Source organism: Barbus barbus, assembly GCF_936440315.1.
Source record: "Barbus barbus genome assembly, chromosome: 18".
NCBI lineage: Eukaryota > Metazoa > Chordata > Actinopteri > Cypriniformes > Cyprinidae > Barbus > Barbus barbus.
In genome coordinates, this window is record NC_136746.1 from 5,235,104 (window position 1) to 5,251,535 (window position 16,432).

General features: G+C 37.4%; 1 protein-coding gene across 2 annotated transcripts in view; it reads left to right on the top strand.

The window, feature by feature from the left end:
- LOC306884010 (CUB and sushi domain-containing protein 1-like) overlaps positions 1 to 16,432 on the top strand; it is a gene marked incomplete at its 3' end in the record, with an annotated part of 521,846 nt that overhangs the window by 467,487 nt on the left and 37,927 nt on the right. For both annotated transcript variants that reach the window (XM_079439599.1, XM_079439600.1), the window contains 8 exons: positions 264 to 441; positions 1,735 to 1,880; positions 2,375 to 2,455; positions 2,545 to 2,658; positions 5,617 to 5,805; positions 6,974 to 7,120; positions 9,019 to 9,207; positions 13,991 to 14,176. In XM_079439599.1, coding sequence (XP_079295725.1) covers positions 264 to 441; positions 1,735 to 1,880; positions 2,375 to 2,455; positions 2,545 to 2,658; positions 5,617 to 5,805; positions 6,974 to 7,120; positions 9,019 to 9,207; positions 13,991 to 14,176 — 1,230 coding nt within the window. The remainder of the gene's footprint in view (positions 1 to 263; positions 442 to 1,734; positions 1,881 to 2,374; positions 2,456 to 2,544; positions 2,659 to 5,616; positions 5,806 to 6,973; positions 7,121 to 9,018; positions 9,208 to 13,990; positions 14,177 to 16,432) is intronic.

The following is a 16,432-nucleotide window of genomic DNA, read 5'->3' on the forward strand; positions in this document are numbered from 1 at the left end:
TGTTTATGCACTCTTGTTATTTTTTTCCCCATACAACATTCTCCATGCAACATTTCATAGTGATATCTGTAATACTCATGTAAGACACATGAGAAAAGTGCTATAAAAGTAGTCCATATGAGAATTATGCAAAATAACTGCATGAAATTTCTACAATTCGAACAAATCAAAACATGAGAGTGAGTAAATAATGTCATTAGCCGTTATTCAGAAAGATAGATTACTAATGCAGTCGTGGTTGAATGATGTTTATCTGCACACAGCTCCCTGTGGCTACAACGTGACTGCTCCAAACGGCACCATTTTCTCTCCAGAGTACCCAAACGAGTACCCAGACTCTCAGGACTGCACTTGGCTCATCACCGTGCCCCATGGTCATGGGGTTTACATCAACTTCACCCTGCTCCAGACTGAGCCTGTGACTGACTATATCGCTGTCTGGTGAGCACAGCTCCATTTAACGAGTCGTTTGGCAAATATCAGCCTGAGATGAGGACAAGACAATTATTTAAGCTTTCAAACTAGACTAATGCTGCTATTGTTGTCATACATCAAGCAAATCATTACGCAAATCGAGCTCCAGTTTGTTTACTGACATTTGTAGTCTGTAGTCACTGTGCAAAGCGAGATTTCAAGAAAAGTTCAGTTGTCTTTGAAGTTCTAAAGCTTTTCACTCAAAGCATTGAGGTGATTCTTGTGAAAAACTGAAAAAAATAAAGCCTAATTTTACAAAGGTTTTAGAAAAATTACAAAAACAGTTAATACCCTGTCATTAATATGGGATATTGATAATGTGCAGTTCATTCAAAAAATATAAAAAAAAGGTCACACTTTATTTTAAAGGGATTGTTCACCCCAAAAAAGAAAATTCTGTCACCATTTACTCACCCTCAAGTAGTTCCAAACCTGTATGAATGTCTTTGTTCTGCTGAACACAAAGGAAGGTTTTCTGAAGACTGTAGGAAACAGAGCAGTTCTGGGGCACCATTGACTTCCATAGTATTTTTTTTCCCTACTATGGATGTCAATGGTGACCCAAAACAGCCTCATTACAAACTTTCTTCAAAATATCTTCCTTTGTGTTCAGCAGAACAAAGACATTCATATAGGTTTGGAACTACTTGAGGGTGAGTAAATGATGACAGAATTTTCATTTTTGGGTGAACTGTCCCTTTAAGGTTCAGTTCTCAACTTCTTGACTTTCATCTCAATAAACTACTAATATGCTGCTTATTAATAACTTTTTTTTAAATATGACTCAACATGTTCTTGACCCAGTTTCTTTATTTGAAACACCTTCATTTCTTTTACTAAAGTTACCGAAGTTACAGAAAAGATTGAATGGAAATCTTGTTTCATTAAATCATAGATATTTTGTAATAATCACAAAGCACAGAGCTGAATGTCATAATTTCCACTGAATAATCTGAAACAGTACTGAGTTGATTAAAAAATGTGGAAATATGCATCTCTGGCGCTTTCCCAGTAATATTGTTCATTAATCTTCAAAAGCCATTAAACAAGCGGACTAGTCTGTTAAGTCATCATTTTTGCTGTTTTCGTTCAAGCTGGTCTGTAATGTAATGCTTTTATTCAAAAGTCAGCACAATCTCACTGTAAATTTGGAAGTAAATCAATTTTCTCAAACCACTCAGAATTTCGAGGCATTATAAAGCCGTTTAATGGCAGGATCACAGGTTGTAATGTAATTTCATTGTGTGTTTCCTCTTCCAGGGACGGCCCAGAACAAAGCTACCCGCAGCTGGGTATTTTCAGCGGCAACACAGCCCTCGAGTCAGCCTACAGCACTTTCAATCAGGTTCTTATCAAGTTCCACAGCGACTTCTCGACAAGTGGATTCTTTGTCCTCAATTTCCATGGTTAGTTTCTCCTTCAAATTAAAAATGTTGCCGCTGAAGTGCAATGCATACCGTAAAGTGCCGCTCGAAATATGTATTCGAAACATGGAAATCAACTTGTTTTTATACTCTAAGGAGGCATGACTGCTGCTTCTGATGACATTGCTTTATTTCTGGAGATTAGCAGAGTCAAAAATAGCTTTCCTTTGGCCTCTTTGATATCAGAGTCAGCATGCAAGCATGTTGTTGAAAAGCATAGGAAAATCGGAGTGTGAAAATGAACCAGTCTTTCATCTATACCTCCAACTTTCATTTCAGAACAAGTCAGGCATATTTGTGAGTTATAGACAACGTGGGGTTTCATTCTTGAGAGGGCTCCCAGTATGTCGATGCATAGAATTGAATGCTGTCACGTGTTGTATATGTAATTGATACTGTGAGTGGGTTGTGTCATGTGTCATGCCTATAAAGGTGAACAAAAAGGCAAATTGCATCATTTTCTTTTTTCTCCTTAGCTTATCGACTCAAGAAATGCCCTCCTCCGCCTACGGTTGAACAAGCAGAGATATTATTTGAAGACCAGGACTATGAAATTGGTATGAACAACTGTCCACTTATGCAAGAATTTCAAAGTCATGAGTTAAAAAATGTTTAATTCTTCTTACTGTCTTACTGTACCATGCAGGTGACATTGTGAGGTATCGATGCTTTCCTGGATTTACATTGGTTGGCAGCGATGAGCTCACTTGTAAACTGAATTCTCACCTGCAGTTTGAGGGTCCACCACCAGCGTGTGAAGGTTAGTGAAGAACAAAACCTGTATGTGAGTTATATATTTAGATATGGAAATACATAATATTGTCACACTTTAATTTAGGGACCAAATCTCAGTATTAACTGTGACTTTTGCCTCCGTAAACTCCTAATTTGCTGCTTATCAATAGTTAGGTAGTTTTTGAGTTTAGGTTTGAAGTAGAATTAAGGGATCTAAAATATGGTCATGCTGAATAAGGAATTAATATGTGCTTTATAAGTATAAACAGTCAACATGTGAGTAATATGCATGCTAACAAGCAACTAGATAACAGTCAGAACTGGTCCCTAAAATAAAGTGTTACCAATAATATTTTACAGATTTATTTTTTTCTTTTAAATGTTAAATAATATTAATAGTAAACTATTTAATTAGTATAAAGTGTTTGTATGCCATGGTAGTATATTATCTTTAACATATGCTGCATACTAAATTATGATTTGTGTAAGGGTAACGTGTAATTTAAAGGGAAATAGTTTAATTTAGCTCAAAGGGAATCATTTATGATTTTATAGGGAATTTGGACAGACTCAATGTTTTACGGCTGATCACTGAGGCAGCAGCGATTCATTGAACAAGCCATGTAACATCAACTCTGCACTGGATATTAAAATCCAAAATATTGTGAAAACACTATTAAACAGCACAGTAACAAGACCGGCACACAACACAAGATACTTCTCTTTTCAATATAAATAAGATTTTATTTATATAAACCTAAGACATAAACTAATCTAACACATGAACACACGCATTCACATGTTGCAGAAAGAGAGAAAGTGAGGAAAGGATGAGTTCAGGTCAGGTCGGTTCAGGTCTATGCAATTGCACATTTTGCTGTAAATTTGGGATTTCATAGACCTGAACCGCCAATCACTTATTTAACCCTCGCATTGAGTTTCTCAGTGAGGCAAAAATTTATATTAAATGCACCAGCTCAACAAAATCTGGAGTTGTACTTGCTTGCGTTGCTTCTGTGTTAAGGGATTCCCTTGTGTTGTCGTCGTTGCAGAAAGGGGGTTTCCCGAGGTTGCTGATTGTTGCTGATAGTTCAGTAGTCGTTTGTAATGAAGTCTTGGGCGTTGGCTCTTGGCTGAAGTTGTGGAGTTGTGGGCTGGTTGAAGTTTTAGACGGGCACTCAAGGTTGGACTCGGAGACACGGCCTTGGCATACTTACCTTAGCACACGAAACTCAACGGAAAGAACAGAAATTAAAGTAAAATGATAAAAGGATGTAACGAGACTAGGTGGTTTTTCTTCTCATCATGGGGTTAAGTAGCCGCTGGCATGTAGGCCAGAGCACACTCAAAGAGTGCTAAAACAGCATCAAAACGCGGTGGCAAAAAGAGGTAGAAGCAGAAGAGAAGAGTTTGATTGTGTCCTGAGTTTTTAAACTCGGCTTTCAGACTCGTTCCAATGGATGGCTTGACCAATTAGAAATTATCTTAGCTAGGGGTGTTGCTCTGTTTCTTTCCCATCATAAATCCTGTATCAGTCACATGGTCCGAATTTTAAAAAAGACATGCACAATATGTGATTAACATGATAGTCAATTGTGTGGGTTACATATATGATATGGAGTTATGCATAGAAATTATTAGCTGCTCATAAGTCCTTTTAAGATGATTTTAGGTGCATATGAAAAAGAGAGTCTCTGTGTTGTTCTATGGAGAACAAAATACATGTTATGTGAAGACCAGGGAGAGGTTAATAGGTCTCCTAGGGAATTTTATGTGGGAGGAGACCCGCCCAAGAGAGTCTGTAGCTCGTGATTTCTATCACAGAATTACATGTGACGGCCATCTCTTTGACCATCTTGATTACTTGCCCCAAATATGACAGTCTCCTTCCTGCGTTGGACTTATCAATAAGTATTCTTGTGTCTTAATGTTGCAAGCTGTTTTGTGAAAGAGGCTTGATGGTTAGGCTTTCTTCAGATGGGCTGGTGCTAGGATCTGGACAGATTAATGACGTCCTGTTTTCTTGGGCCTCTGTGGAATTTCGGCTCCTCATGTTTCAATGATCTGATCGAATCTTAATTTTGTCCGATTCAGTCTCTGATATCCTACATTTGATATCTCATGCATATATTTAACTTAATAATATATAGTGCATACCTTGCATTGTTTATTTTGTGCTGACAGAAAACAAGATGCAAGCTTAGCATCCTGATGATGGCAAAGTGACTTTTATGCAGCATAAAGCCTAAAACTTATTGTACTTATGTGCTATATCCTCCATAATATGCACATCTAGTTATATTTTAAAATTATTGTTATTTTAATGGTAATGCACAAATAAAGCACTATATTACAGTAATGAGAATATATTGAATAATGTGAATTACAAAACACAACCAAAAGGAAGTACTTCATGTAAATAATTTAAAGATGGCTGGGGACCACCAATCTAAAATAATAAAGATGTTGAATCATTAGTGTGATTCTTGTAATCAAAGCTTGTAAAATTATAATCCATAAAAAGATGGTGCTGAATACCCCAGAGGCTACATTGTTTTGTTGTATGGTAACAAATAGACAGTAGCCGACAGCTGTCTTGGGAGCAAAGGGAGAAAAAAAAAAAAGCATTCCTGTTATCCACAGAAAAGCTTTCAGTTGTAAATCTGAGCCGTTTGGCTTGTCTGTACTTTCTGTACAGTGCCATGAAGAAGCGATAGTTCTCCTGGTTTGTTTCCTCCACCCTCCCGCCCACAAAGCGGATTAACAAAAAGCTTCAACTCACTTTGTTGCTTCCTCAAACCAAGGCTCGCGGCCCCTGAGGTAAATCCAGGAGAAGCACTGCACATGTTGGAGAAAGTTTTTCAACTTTACTATTTTTACTGGATACTCTGGAGCTTGCATCTGTGCTTTGTTAGTATGATAACCACATTGTGATTTGCAATAATAGTCATGATTCCTGTGATATGCTATGTCTATGCTACAGCTCAGTGTCCTGCAAATGAGGAACGCTCTGCCTCCTCTGGTGTGATCCTAAGTCCTGGGTTCCCAAAAAACTACCCCAACTCCCAGACCTGCTCCTGGATCATCAGAGTGCAGCCTGCCTTCACCATCGCCATTTATGTGGAAATGTTCCAGAGCGAGAAGCAGTTTGACGAACTGGAGATCTTTGATGGTAGACTCTATTCTATTCTATTCTATTCTACTAACAACAAAACTTCATAACACAAATATATGTTTGGACAAATCATTTGTGAGCCATTTTGACCAGTTTTAAAAAGTAAATGCATATTATTAAAACAAAAGGCCAAACCAAGAACTGAGACAAAAAACTTTATATTTAGGAGGCATGTTTAAAGGGATATAGTTCACCAAAAAATGAAAATGTGCTGTTAATTTACTCCCCCTCAGGCCTTCCAAGATGTATGGAACTTTTTTTCTTTCTTTCCTGAAGTAGGGCAATAAACAAGATTTTTAGCTGAAACCATGGTCCTTGGTGATTCACAAAAAGTCAACAGCTACCATCCCTTTGAGAGTCAAAAAAGTATATACAAGCAACACAAAATGAATACCTGTGGCTCCTGATGATATATTGAGGACTTATGAAGAGAAACGATCCATCTGTGCAAGAAACTGAGCATTATTTACATCACTATTACACCAGTTCATTACTGATACTTGCATGTGTGAACTGAGCACTTGAATGAATGACACGAAATTCAAATTTGTATGGTTTCTCCTTGTTTATGTAAAAAGAGTTGATTAAGACTAATTTATCCATCTTATTATCATAAATCCCCTTTAATGTTCTACTGAAGAAAATAAGTCATTTACATGTTGGATTGCAAATTTTCATTTTTTGGTGAACTATCCCTTTAATGGGTGGTCTGCTTTTTACTGCGTTTTATTCAGAATTTAGCACTCAGTTTTGAACATCAATTTGACATTGCAGAACAATCCAGTTACTTATTAACAGACGAGCAGTTTAAAGATGTACATTACTCAGGATTCTGAAATATATATTTGTTTAGGTGTTAGTGGGTATGAAATGGATCATAAAACTTTCACATTTTATTAGATGTGTTTTAGAGAATTTCTGAAGATCCTCAAGGACCCAGCCATTTGACAGGAAAAACAGTGTAGTGTAAACAGTTGTGATGACTAGGTTGAATTTGGATATGATGATTTGATCAAAGGTGGCACTTGGCTTGAAAAGTTTGACAACCACTGCTCTACGACGTTTGTTCCTTCCTAAAGTCACATCTGTCTTGTTGCTGCCCAACAGATTTGTGGTTTGCAATATTTATCTTTACTTTTTGTTTTTGTGATGTTTAATTTACCAGGGCCATCTGGACAGAGTCCGTTGCTGGTGGCTTTGAGTGGGAACCACTCCACACAATTGAATTTCACTAGCAAAACAAACCAGCTTTACCTCAGATGGTCAACTGATCATGCGACCAGCAAGAAGGGCTTCAAAATACGCTACACAGGTTTGTATAACATATATAACCATTTCATGTTTTGCATGGATGCATCCAGAATTAATGTAGGGTTATTCTTAGAAACTTGGAAAAAGCAAAGCACTTATTGAGCACAAAACCAGCAACGCTTGTAGAAAGGAGAAATCAAAGAATAAAACAACATCTTTACTCTTTTAATCCTGATGAAGGCAGGAGCAGAATGTGTTGTCAAACAAAGACAGTTTTCTCTCTCTCTCTCTCTCTCTCTCTCTCTCTCTCCAGCTCCATGTTTGATTCCACATTTGATGCATCCAGGAATTTAAATCAGGAATACATTTGCAATTCTTTCTAATTAGCCTGTTGGTACATTCAGTAGTATGCACTAATATGTGCCTCAGATTAATTCCCACCATTTAGCCCTCCAAGGTTGTTGCTTTGGATCCAAATGGGTCAATAAATAAAAAAGTCAGCTTTTTCTAAGTTGGCCCTCATTAGGCTAGAACCAGACACGTCCTACCTTCAGGGAGCCATTGGCAAGTCTGCTTTAATAGAGGTCAAAGATGCAGTAATGAATTTTCCTGAATAACTACCATGTCGTATGCTTCTGACCGACATTTCCACCAATGGCTAAACATGATATATGGGCTGCAAAGCCAGTGGCCATGATTACTCGGCATTTCTTCACCCGTTCCCATTTCTCTGCCTCTCTGTCAACGTTTCTTTCTCCCTGTGTTCATTTCAGTTGATCTTTTTGACATGCTATGCCCTATGCAGGCCCATTATTCCAGTGTGTTGCCACATGTTTCCTGTTTATTGGATTTTGTCTAGAGTAGACAGAAAGAGAAACCAAACTGTGTTTTTAGATTTTTAAATTTAAATGATTACAGGAAGTAGGTAACGCTTTTTGATAAATATAACACCGTTATCTCTGTAAAGCATCTTTGAGAAGCAATTTCAAGCCCCTCCTTGGTTTTCCCTGCCTTTCTTAGTCTATTGGGCTTTCGGGGTAAAGAAAATTAAAATTCAGTGCCACATGGATGGCTTTTTTTTATGCTAGGTCTAGTTAATCACTCACAGCTAAGTCTGAACCTCTCAGCAGAGTTGGTGTGATGATGCATTTGATTTGATCTGTCTGAAGTGAGATTAAGCTTTGACATCCCTCAAGCTTCTGCTTTCCTTTTTATGATGGGTAAACTTGTATTTGTGTCACATCAAAAACAAGATCTAATGATCTGTTCATAACCATCAAGCTGCATTTTCTCTTTCGTTTTATCTCAGAATCAAGCTTAAACACAGTTTTAAAGACCTCATAAAATCGAAGTTTGAGTTGTGTGGCTTTTAGTCCACATCGCATAGTTTTGAGTTCATCTAAATGGCCGTTTGCCACCATAAAAGTTGACTAAGTTAACTTAGCAGATGTAAATAAATAAAGTGTATGGTCTTTTTCTTGTGATGAAATGGACCAAAAATATGGATTACTCTTACATATAATTTTCTGTGCAATAAAAAGCTGTCAAAGAAGTGGAGAACTGGTTTTGCTTCAGGACGCAGATTTTTTTTACATTGACCAGCAAAATACTTGTTTATTGTATAGAAGTAAATGTAATGTCAACAGTTTTTATTTACTACGTCTTGTTTACTTGCAAAAATATCCTTAAGAAATATATATATCGCCTAGTTTCAAAGGAAATTATTACATATAAGGTCCGTAAGTGTGTCATATTAATGCTTAAAATGTGTCTATGTCTGAAAAGTGGGCAATGTCAGTATCATCACACACAAAAATCATTACATTACACAAAAATCCACATAACGGTTAAAAATGTGCACAATGTTTAAACAGACAAAAACGGGTTGAAGAAGTTTAATTTTTCAATAACCCCGAACAATCTCGTATAACAAACTGTGCTTATTTCCGTTTCCCACAGCTGCATACTGCAGCATGAACAATCCACCCAAGAATGGAGGAGTCATCAATAGGGCGAGAGATCGGCCAGGCAGCAGGCTCCAGTATTACTGCAATGCTGGCTACAGGCTCGTGGGTCACAGAAATGCTACATGCAGACTTCATCCCAATGGGCTTTACCAGTGGGACAATCCGGCCCCACTGTGCCAAGGTAACTCACACTCGGCAGAGATATTCATTGGCTCATTTTCCTCATTTAAATGACTGAGAATTGCCTTGAAAATGCAACCTGCCTCCTCGCATACAAAAAAAAGTGTGTCATTCTGCAGGGCGCTCAAAAGCACCTCCGCACGCCTCAACGAGAAGCCGCTTTCATTCCATTAAACACTTCCGTCGAGGACTGTGCAATGAGATCACGAGTGTCCTTTGTCCCAATGTCATAATGGGCGACTCTTCAGTCACGCTAAGACTAAGACAGAAATGTAATTGAATGTGTTTGATGTGTCACGGGTTCTCTTAATTTCATTGTTCATGCTTCCTTCTCTGCTCCTTCCTCTTTTATTGAGGTGCTAATTTTATCCTTCAGCCTGCGTGGCATTTTGTCCGCCCTTTCTCCTTTCACACTCCGAGCCCTCGTGTCTTCTGTTCCAGAGCATTGTCAAAGAAAATGGTCTCTTCTGGAGGTTTGCGGTGCATTCATTAGCGAGACGAGTCATCCATCAGACGTGCACTTGCATAAAAATAATGAGCGAATTAACTGTATGTAGGCCTAATTGTTCCAGCTGTTATTTGTGCAAGTTTAAGGCAGGTTAAGAGATGAGGCTGATATGATTATATAGCGATTAAGTATATTGCACTTTTCATGGATAATGTAGGAATAATAGGGTCTAAAACTTTAAAAAGAAAGTCATTCATTGTTTTTCTTCTTCTTCTAACAAATATTCAGTGAAAGAAGATGTGCTTAACCTTGAGAAAATGTTGATCATTAACCTCAGGAGGTCAATCTAAATAGTGTAAAAAATATCCTTTCAGCCGATCTATGGGTCTGGTGGTAGCACTTTTAGCTTAGCTTAGCATAGATCACTGAATCGGATTAGAGCATTAGCATCTCGCTCAAAAATGCAGTGATTGACTCTTCTTCTCCTGAAAGTAGTCCCCAGCTCAGTAGCCTATGATATAGCTGGGGACTACTTTCAGGCGCTGTGTAATATCATTGCGCCTGCTGCACCCATGGTACGGCAGCAAAGTTCCTTGATTATTACGCCGGAATGAGAGTATAGTTCCTAGCCATACCAGCCTAGAAAATCGCAACTTTTAATTTTCCGTCGGTCTTACTGCACGATGTAACTGCAGAAGAGTCAATCTTTAAATAGGAAAATTATCGAAACTCTTTGGTCATTTTTGAGCGAGATGCTAATCTCGCGGTCTAATCCGATTCAGTGATCTATGCTAATCTAAGATAAAAGTGCTACCGGCAGACTCGGAGACCGGCTGAATGGATTCAAAAACGGCAAAACTCAACTGTTTATCTCTTGGGGAGATGTAAAATGAGCCTATTTCCAAAAAAAGTGGAGTGTTCCTTTAAATACACTGTGTTTCCTTCTGGAGCATCAGTGAACATTTGAACCTTTTTTAATAGCTTTGTATGAGTGCCTCAGTTGTCCTCAGTGTGAAAAGATGGATCTCAAAATCATACAGCCCAAAAATGTTGCCCAGGGCCGCACTTAAATTCTGACCTTTTAAGGATGTTTTACAAAGATGCAAACTTACCAGTGAAACTTTCTATACATTTAACAAGCAAAGATTTTACTCATGGAATCTCATTAATCTTAATCACACAAAGGTAAATGACACCATTCAAAGGACTGGAGGTTATGGCACTAATATTCTTTTACCATTGCACACAGCTCAGAATAGCCCTGAATAGGCCCCATTTGTATTGAAGGGCATTTAGAATGGGTCATAATTGAGGCCAATAATTTCTTTAAGTGGTGGGAGCGATCCATGCAGTCAGCCAGCAGCTCAGTCTGAAGTAGAGGAAAAATCACAACCTGATTTTTATTCAGGTTGTGATAATTTTAACAAGGAAGAGTTTTAATTGGTCCCATTGCTTTCCTATGTGCCTGCCATTTTTTAGAGATCCCCCTCATTTGTTCTTGTTTAAAAAGCTAATTTTAGATATGAATGGTTGCATGTAATAGAGGTCTGATACTCACAATGGGACTTAACTGATCAACATGTTTTAAGCCAGGTTCAAGTCAGTATTTTATTTTTTCCCCAGTAATACGTTACAATAAAGTCCCATTAGTTAATGCATTTACTAGATCAAGGTCAAGGTTAGGTTTATTTATATTGCAAATTAAAAGCAACTTGAGAGCAGACCAAAGTGTTGCACAACAGACATAGCATGACACATCACTCTATAATAGAAAGCCTTATTTAAAAAAAGGAACAAAAATAAGGATATATATATATATATATATATATATATATGTATATATATATACACACACACAAACCCGATTCCAAAAAAAGTTGGGACACTGTACAAATTATGAATAAAAACAGAATGCAATGATGTGGAATTTCAAAATTCTATATTTTATTCAGAATACAGCATAGATGACATATCAAATGTTTAAACTGAGAAAATGTATAATTTTAAGGGAAAAATAGGTATTTTAAATTTCATGGCATCAACACATCTCAAAAAAGTTGGGACAAGGCCATGTTTACCACTGTGTGGCATCCCCCTCTTCTTTTTATAACAGTCTGCAAACGTATGGGGACTGAGGAGACAAGTTGCTCAAGTTTAGGAATAGGAATGTTGTCCCATTCTTGTCTAATACAGGCTTCTAGTTGCTCAACTGTCTTAGGTCTTCTTTGTCACATCTTCCTCTTTATGATGCGCCAAATGTTTTCTTTGGGTGAAAGATCTGGACTGCAGGCTGGCCATTTCAGCACCCGGATCCTCCTTCTACGCAGCAATGATGTTGTAATTGATGCAGTATGTGGTCTGGCTTTGTCATGTTGGAAAATGCAAGGTCTTCCCTGAAAGAGACAACGTCTGGATGGGAGCATATGTTGTTCTAGAACTTGGATATACCTTTCAGCATTGATGGTGCCTTTCCAGATGTGTAAGCTGCCCATGCCACACGCACTCATGCAACCCCATACCATCAGAGATGCAGGCTTCTGAACTGAGCGCTGATAACAACTTGGGTTGTCCTTGTCGTCTTTAGTCCGGATGACATGGCGTCCCAATTTTCCAAAAAGAACTTCAAATTTTGATTCGTCTGACCACAGAACAGTTTTCCACTTTGCCACAGTCCATTTTAAATAAGTCTTGGCCCAGAGAAAACGCCTGCGCTTCTGGATCATGTTTAGATATGGCTTCTTTTTTGACCTATAGAGTTTTAGCCGGCAACGGCGAATGGCACGTTGGATTGTGTTCACCGACAATGTTTTCTGGAAGTATTCCTGAGCCCATGTTGTGATTTCCATTACAGTAGCATTCCTGTATGTGATGCAGTGCCGTCTAAGGGCCCGAAGATCACGGGCATCTAGTATGGTTTTCCGGCCTTGACCCTTACGCACAGAGATGGTTCCAGATTCTCTGAATATTTGGATGAAATTATGCACTGTAGATGATGATAACTTCAAACTCTTTGCAATTTTTCTCTGAGAAGCTCCTTTCTGATATTGCTCCACTATTTTTCGCCGCAGCATTGGGGAAATTGGTGATCCTCTTGCCATCTTGACTTCTGAGAGACACTGCCACTTTGAGAGGCTCTTTGTATACCCAATCATGTTGCCAATTGACCTAATAAGTTGCAAATTGGTCCTCCAGCTGTTCCTTATATGTACATTTAACTTTTCCGGCCTCTTATTGCTACCTGTCCCAACTTTTTTGGAATGTGTAGCTCTCATTAAATCCAAAATGAGCCAATATTTGGCATGACATTTCAAAATGTCTCACTTTCAACATTTGATATGTTATCTATATTCTATTGTGAATAAAATATAATTTTATGAGATTTGTAAATTATTGCATTCCTTTTTTATTCGTAATTTGTACAGTGTCCCAACGTTTTTGGAATCGGGTTTGTATATATATTTGATTTTAATACATTTTGAATTTAATTATTGTTGAAATTAAAATGTGCCCACAGTTTAAACGTATTGTTCATTGTTAGTTCATTTTAAACAATGTAGATAACTCATGTTAACAAATGAAACCTTATTTTATAGTTTTAACATATTACATCGAATTTCGATCAGGTTTGGGTTTATAATAAATAAATAAAATGCATAAACAAACAAAACTTTTATTTTTCATAATATTTCATGGTTTTACCACCTTTGAGTGTTCCTACAAAGCTCCTACTCCCAAGTTAGACATTTATTATTACAACGTCACACATTATAAAAAAATAATAAAATAATGGTTGTATTTCTGTATGCATTATACATAGACTCTAGAAACATATCAAAAACATTGTGCACATAATTCATGGTAATGTAAAAGCCATCCAGTATGTGAAATGTTGTATTCAATATTCAAAATAATGAACAAAAAGGGTAAATATATTTTGCTTAGTTTATTTATTTTAACTTTTAAATCTACTATGCTTTTATGCTTATTAATTATTATGAAAATAACGTCTTCAATTTCATCATATATATATATATATATATATATATATATATATATATATATATAGCAAAAGCAAAAAAGAAGATAAACAAAAACATAATATATCTTTTACTTTAACTGAAAAATAATATAAATCACCTGTTCAAATGTGTTTAGCTTCAGTTTTGAAGAAAATATTTTTGTTGAGACTTGTGTTTAGAAGGAGTGATATGGCATGATTTTTCTAGAAAGTCAAGTCAGTAGGTGTTGTAAGAATTTGAATAGAATGAGAGTTCTATATATAGATGCGCTGTATAGCACGTATCCACCTGTAATGCTGTTTGTGTCTGATTGGCAGCTGTGTCTTGTGGAGCGCCAGAGTCTCCTGCTAATGGGTCGTTCCATGGCTTCCAATACACAGTGGGCAGTAAGGTGCAGTACCAGTGCGAGGAGGGCTATAAGCCTGACGCGAGCAGCCTGCTCACCGCCGTCTGCCTGGAGGATGGCACCTGGAGCAACGTGGCACATCCTACCCGCTGTTTACGTGAGCAAATCTAGCCCTCTGTTTCTATGCCAACAGCATGTTAAAATCTACCGCCTCATTGAACCGCCACAGTCATCCACTTTCTCACTCGGTTCCCCCTCTGAGAGTAATGTAGGGCAGGTAATAGGCAAAATTAACAATAATGACTTGATATTTTGTGATTTGGCAACTCAAACAAGACAAGTTCAAGTTTATTTGTATAGCGCTTTTTACTTTACAAATCGTTGCAAAGCAGCTCTACAGGAAATTAAGTTTCCACAATATATTTATATATTGCAGAACCTTAAAATATTTAACTTATGGCATAATTTGGTAATTCTGTATGTTGTCTGAGCTTTGGCATCCTCTGAGGTCCTCTGAGGGGTTGGCATCAGCTTTTCTCAGGTGTTCGGTCATCTCAGATCATTTAAGGGTTGGATCCAGACTGAAGCTTCTATAATTCCTAGTTACCATGGGATGTTAATCCCGTGGCAGAAAAAGAGAAACAAATAGAGACATAATTAGTGCTGCTGTTCCATCTAAGCAAAAATGATTTGTTCAACCCAAGCTAAAGAATAATAATAATGTACATTTGATCAGATATAACTGCGGTTATATTTATAGATTATAAAATGCATTATGTGAATGCTTGGCTAAAGAGATGTGTCTTTAATCTAGATTTAAACAGAGAAAGTGTATCTGAACGCTGAACGTTATCAGGAAGGCTATTCCAGAGTTTGGGAGCCAAATGTGAAAAAGCTCTACCTCCTTTAGTGGACTTTGCCATCCTAGGTACTACCAAAAGTCCAGAGTTTTGCGACCTTAGGGAGCGGGTTGGGTTGTAGCGTGGTAGAAGACAAGTTAGGTACGCAGGAGCTAAACCATTTAGGGCCTTATAGGCAAGTAATAATATTTTGTAAATCATACGTAACTTAATAGGTAACCAGTGCAGAGACTGTAAAATTGGGGTAATATGATCATATTTTCTTGACCTGGTAAGAACCCTAGCCGCTGCATTTTGGACTATCTGTAGCTTGTTTATTGAAGATACAGGACAACCACCTAGCAGTGCATTACAATAGTCCAATCTAGAGGTCATGAATGCATGAACTAGCTTTTCTGCATCAGAAACAGGTAGCATGTTTCGAAGCTTGGCAATGTTTGTAAGATGGAAGAATGCTGTTTTTGTAACATGGGAAATATGATTTTCAAAGGACAAGTTGCTGTCTAATATAACACCCAGATTTTTTACTTTAGAAGACGTAACAGTACATCCGTCTAGTTGCAAATTGTAATCCAAGAGATTTTGTGTACTGTTTTTTGGTCCAATAAGTAATATCTCTGTCTTATCTGAATTTAATAGGAGGAAATTATTGGTCATCCAATCTTTAAAAATTTTTACACAATCTATTATATTAGTTTAGAAGTTTCATCTGGTCTTGTTGAGATATATAGTTGAGTATCATCAGCATAACAATGAAAACTAATCCCGTATTTTCTAATAATATTACAAAGGGGCAACATGTATATTGAAAATAGCAGAGGACCTAGGACAGATCCTTGTGGTACTCCATACTTTACTGGTGATAATTGAGATGACTCCCCATTTAAATGAACAAAGTGGTAGCGATCGGACAGGTAGGATCTAAACCATCTTAAAGCCTGCCCTTGAATACCAGTATAGTTTTGTAATCGATCTATGAGTATGTCATGGTCTATAGTGTCGAACGCAGCACTAAGATCAAGTAATACTAGCAATGAGATGCAGCCTTGGTCTGAAGCAAGAAGTAATTTGTAATTTTAACAAGTGCAGTTTCTGTACTATGGTGAGGCCTGAAACCTGACTGAAATTCTTCATAGAGATAATTGTTTTGCAAGAAGGACCACAATTGAGCAGATACAACTTCTCTAAAATTTTAGACATAAACGGAAGATTTGAAATGGGTCTGTAATTTGCCAGTTCATTAGAATCTAGTTGTGGTTTCTTAATAAGAGGCTTAATAACCGCCAGCTTGAATGGTTTTGGGACGTGACCTAAAGATAACGATGAGTTAATGATATTGAGAAGTGGTTCTTCTGCTACAGGTAACACTCTTTCAGTAGTTTAGTGGGTACATGATCTAATAAACATGTTGTTGGTTTAGATGCACTGATAAGTTTATTTAGCTCTTCCTGTCCTATAGTTGTAAAGTACCGCCCTGGCGCTCTATACACAGTAGCCAGAGCAAGAGATAGGAAAGATTTATTTAGCATATCTAACAGTGTAACATTAAGCAG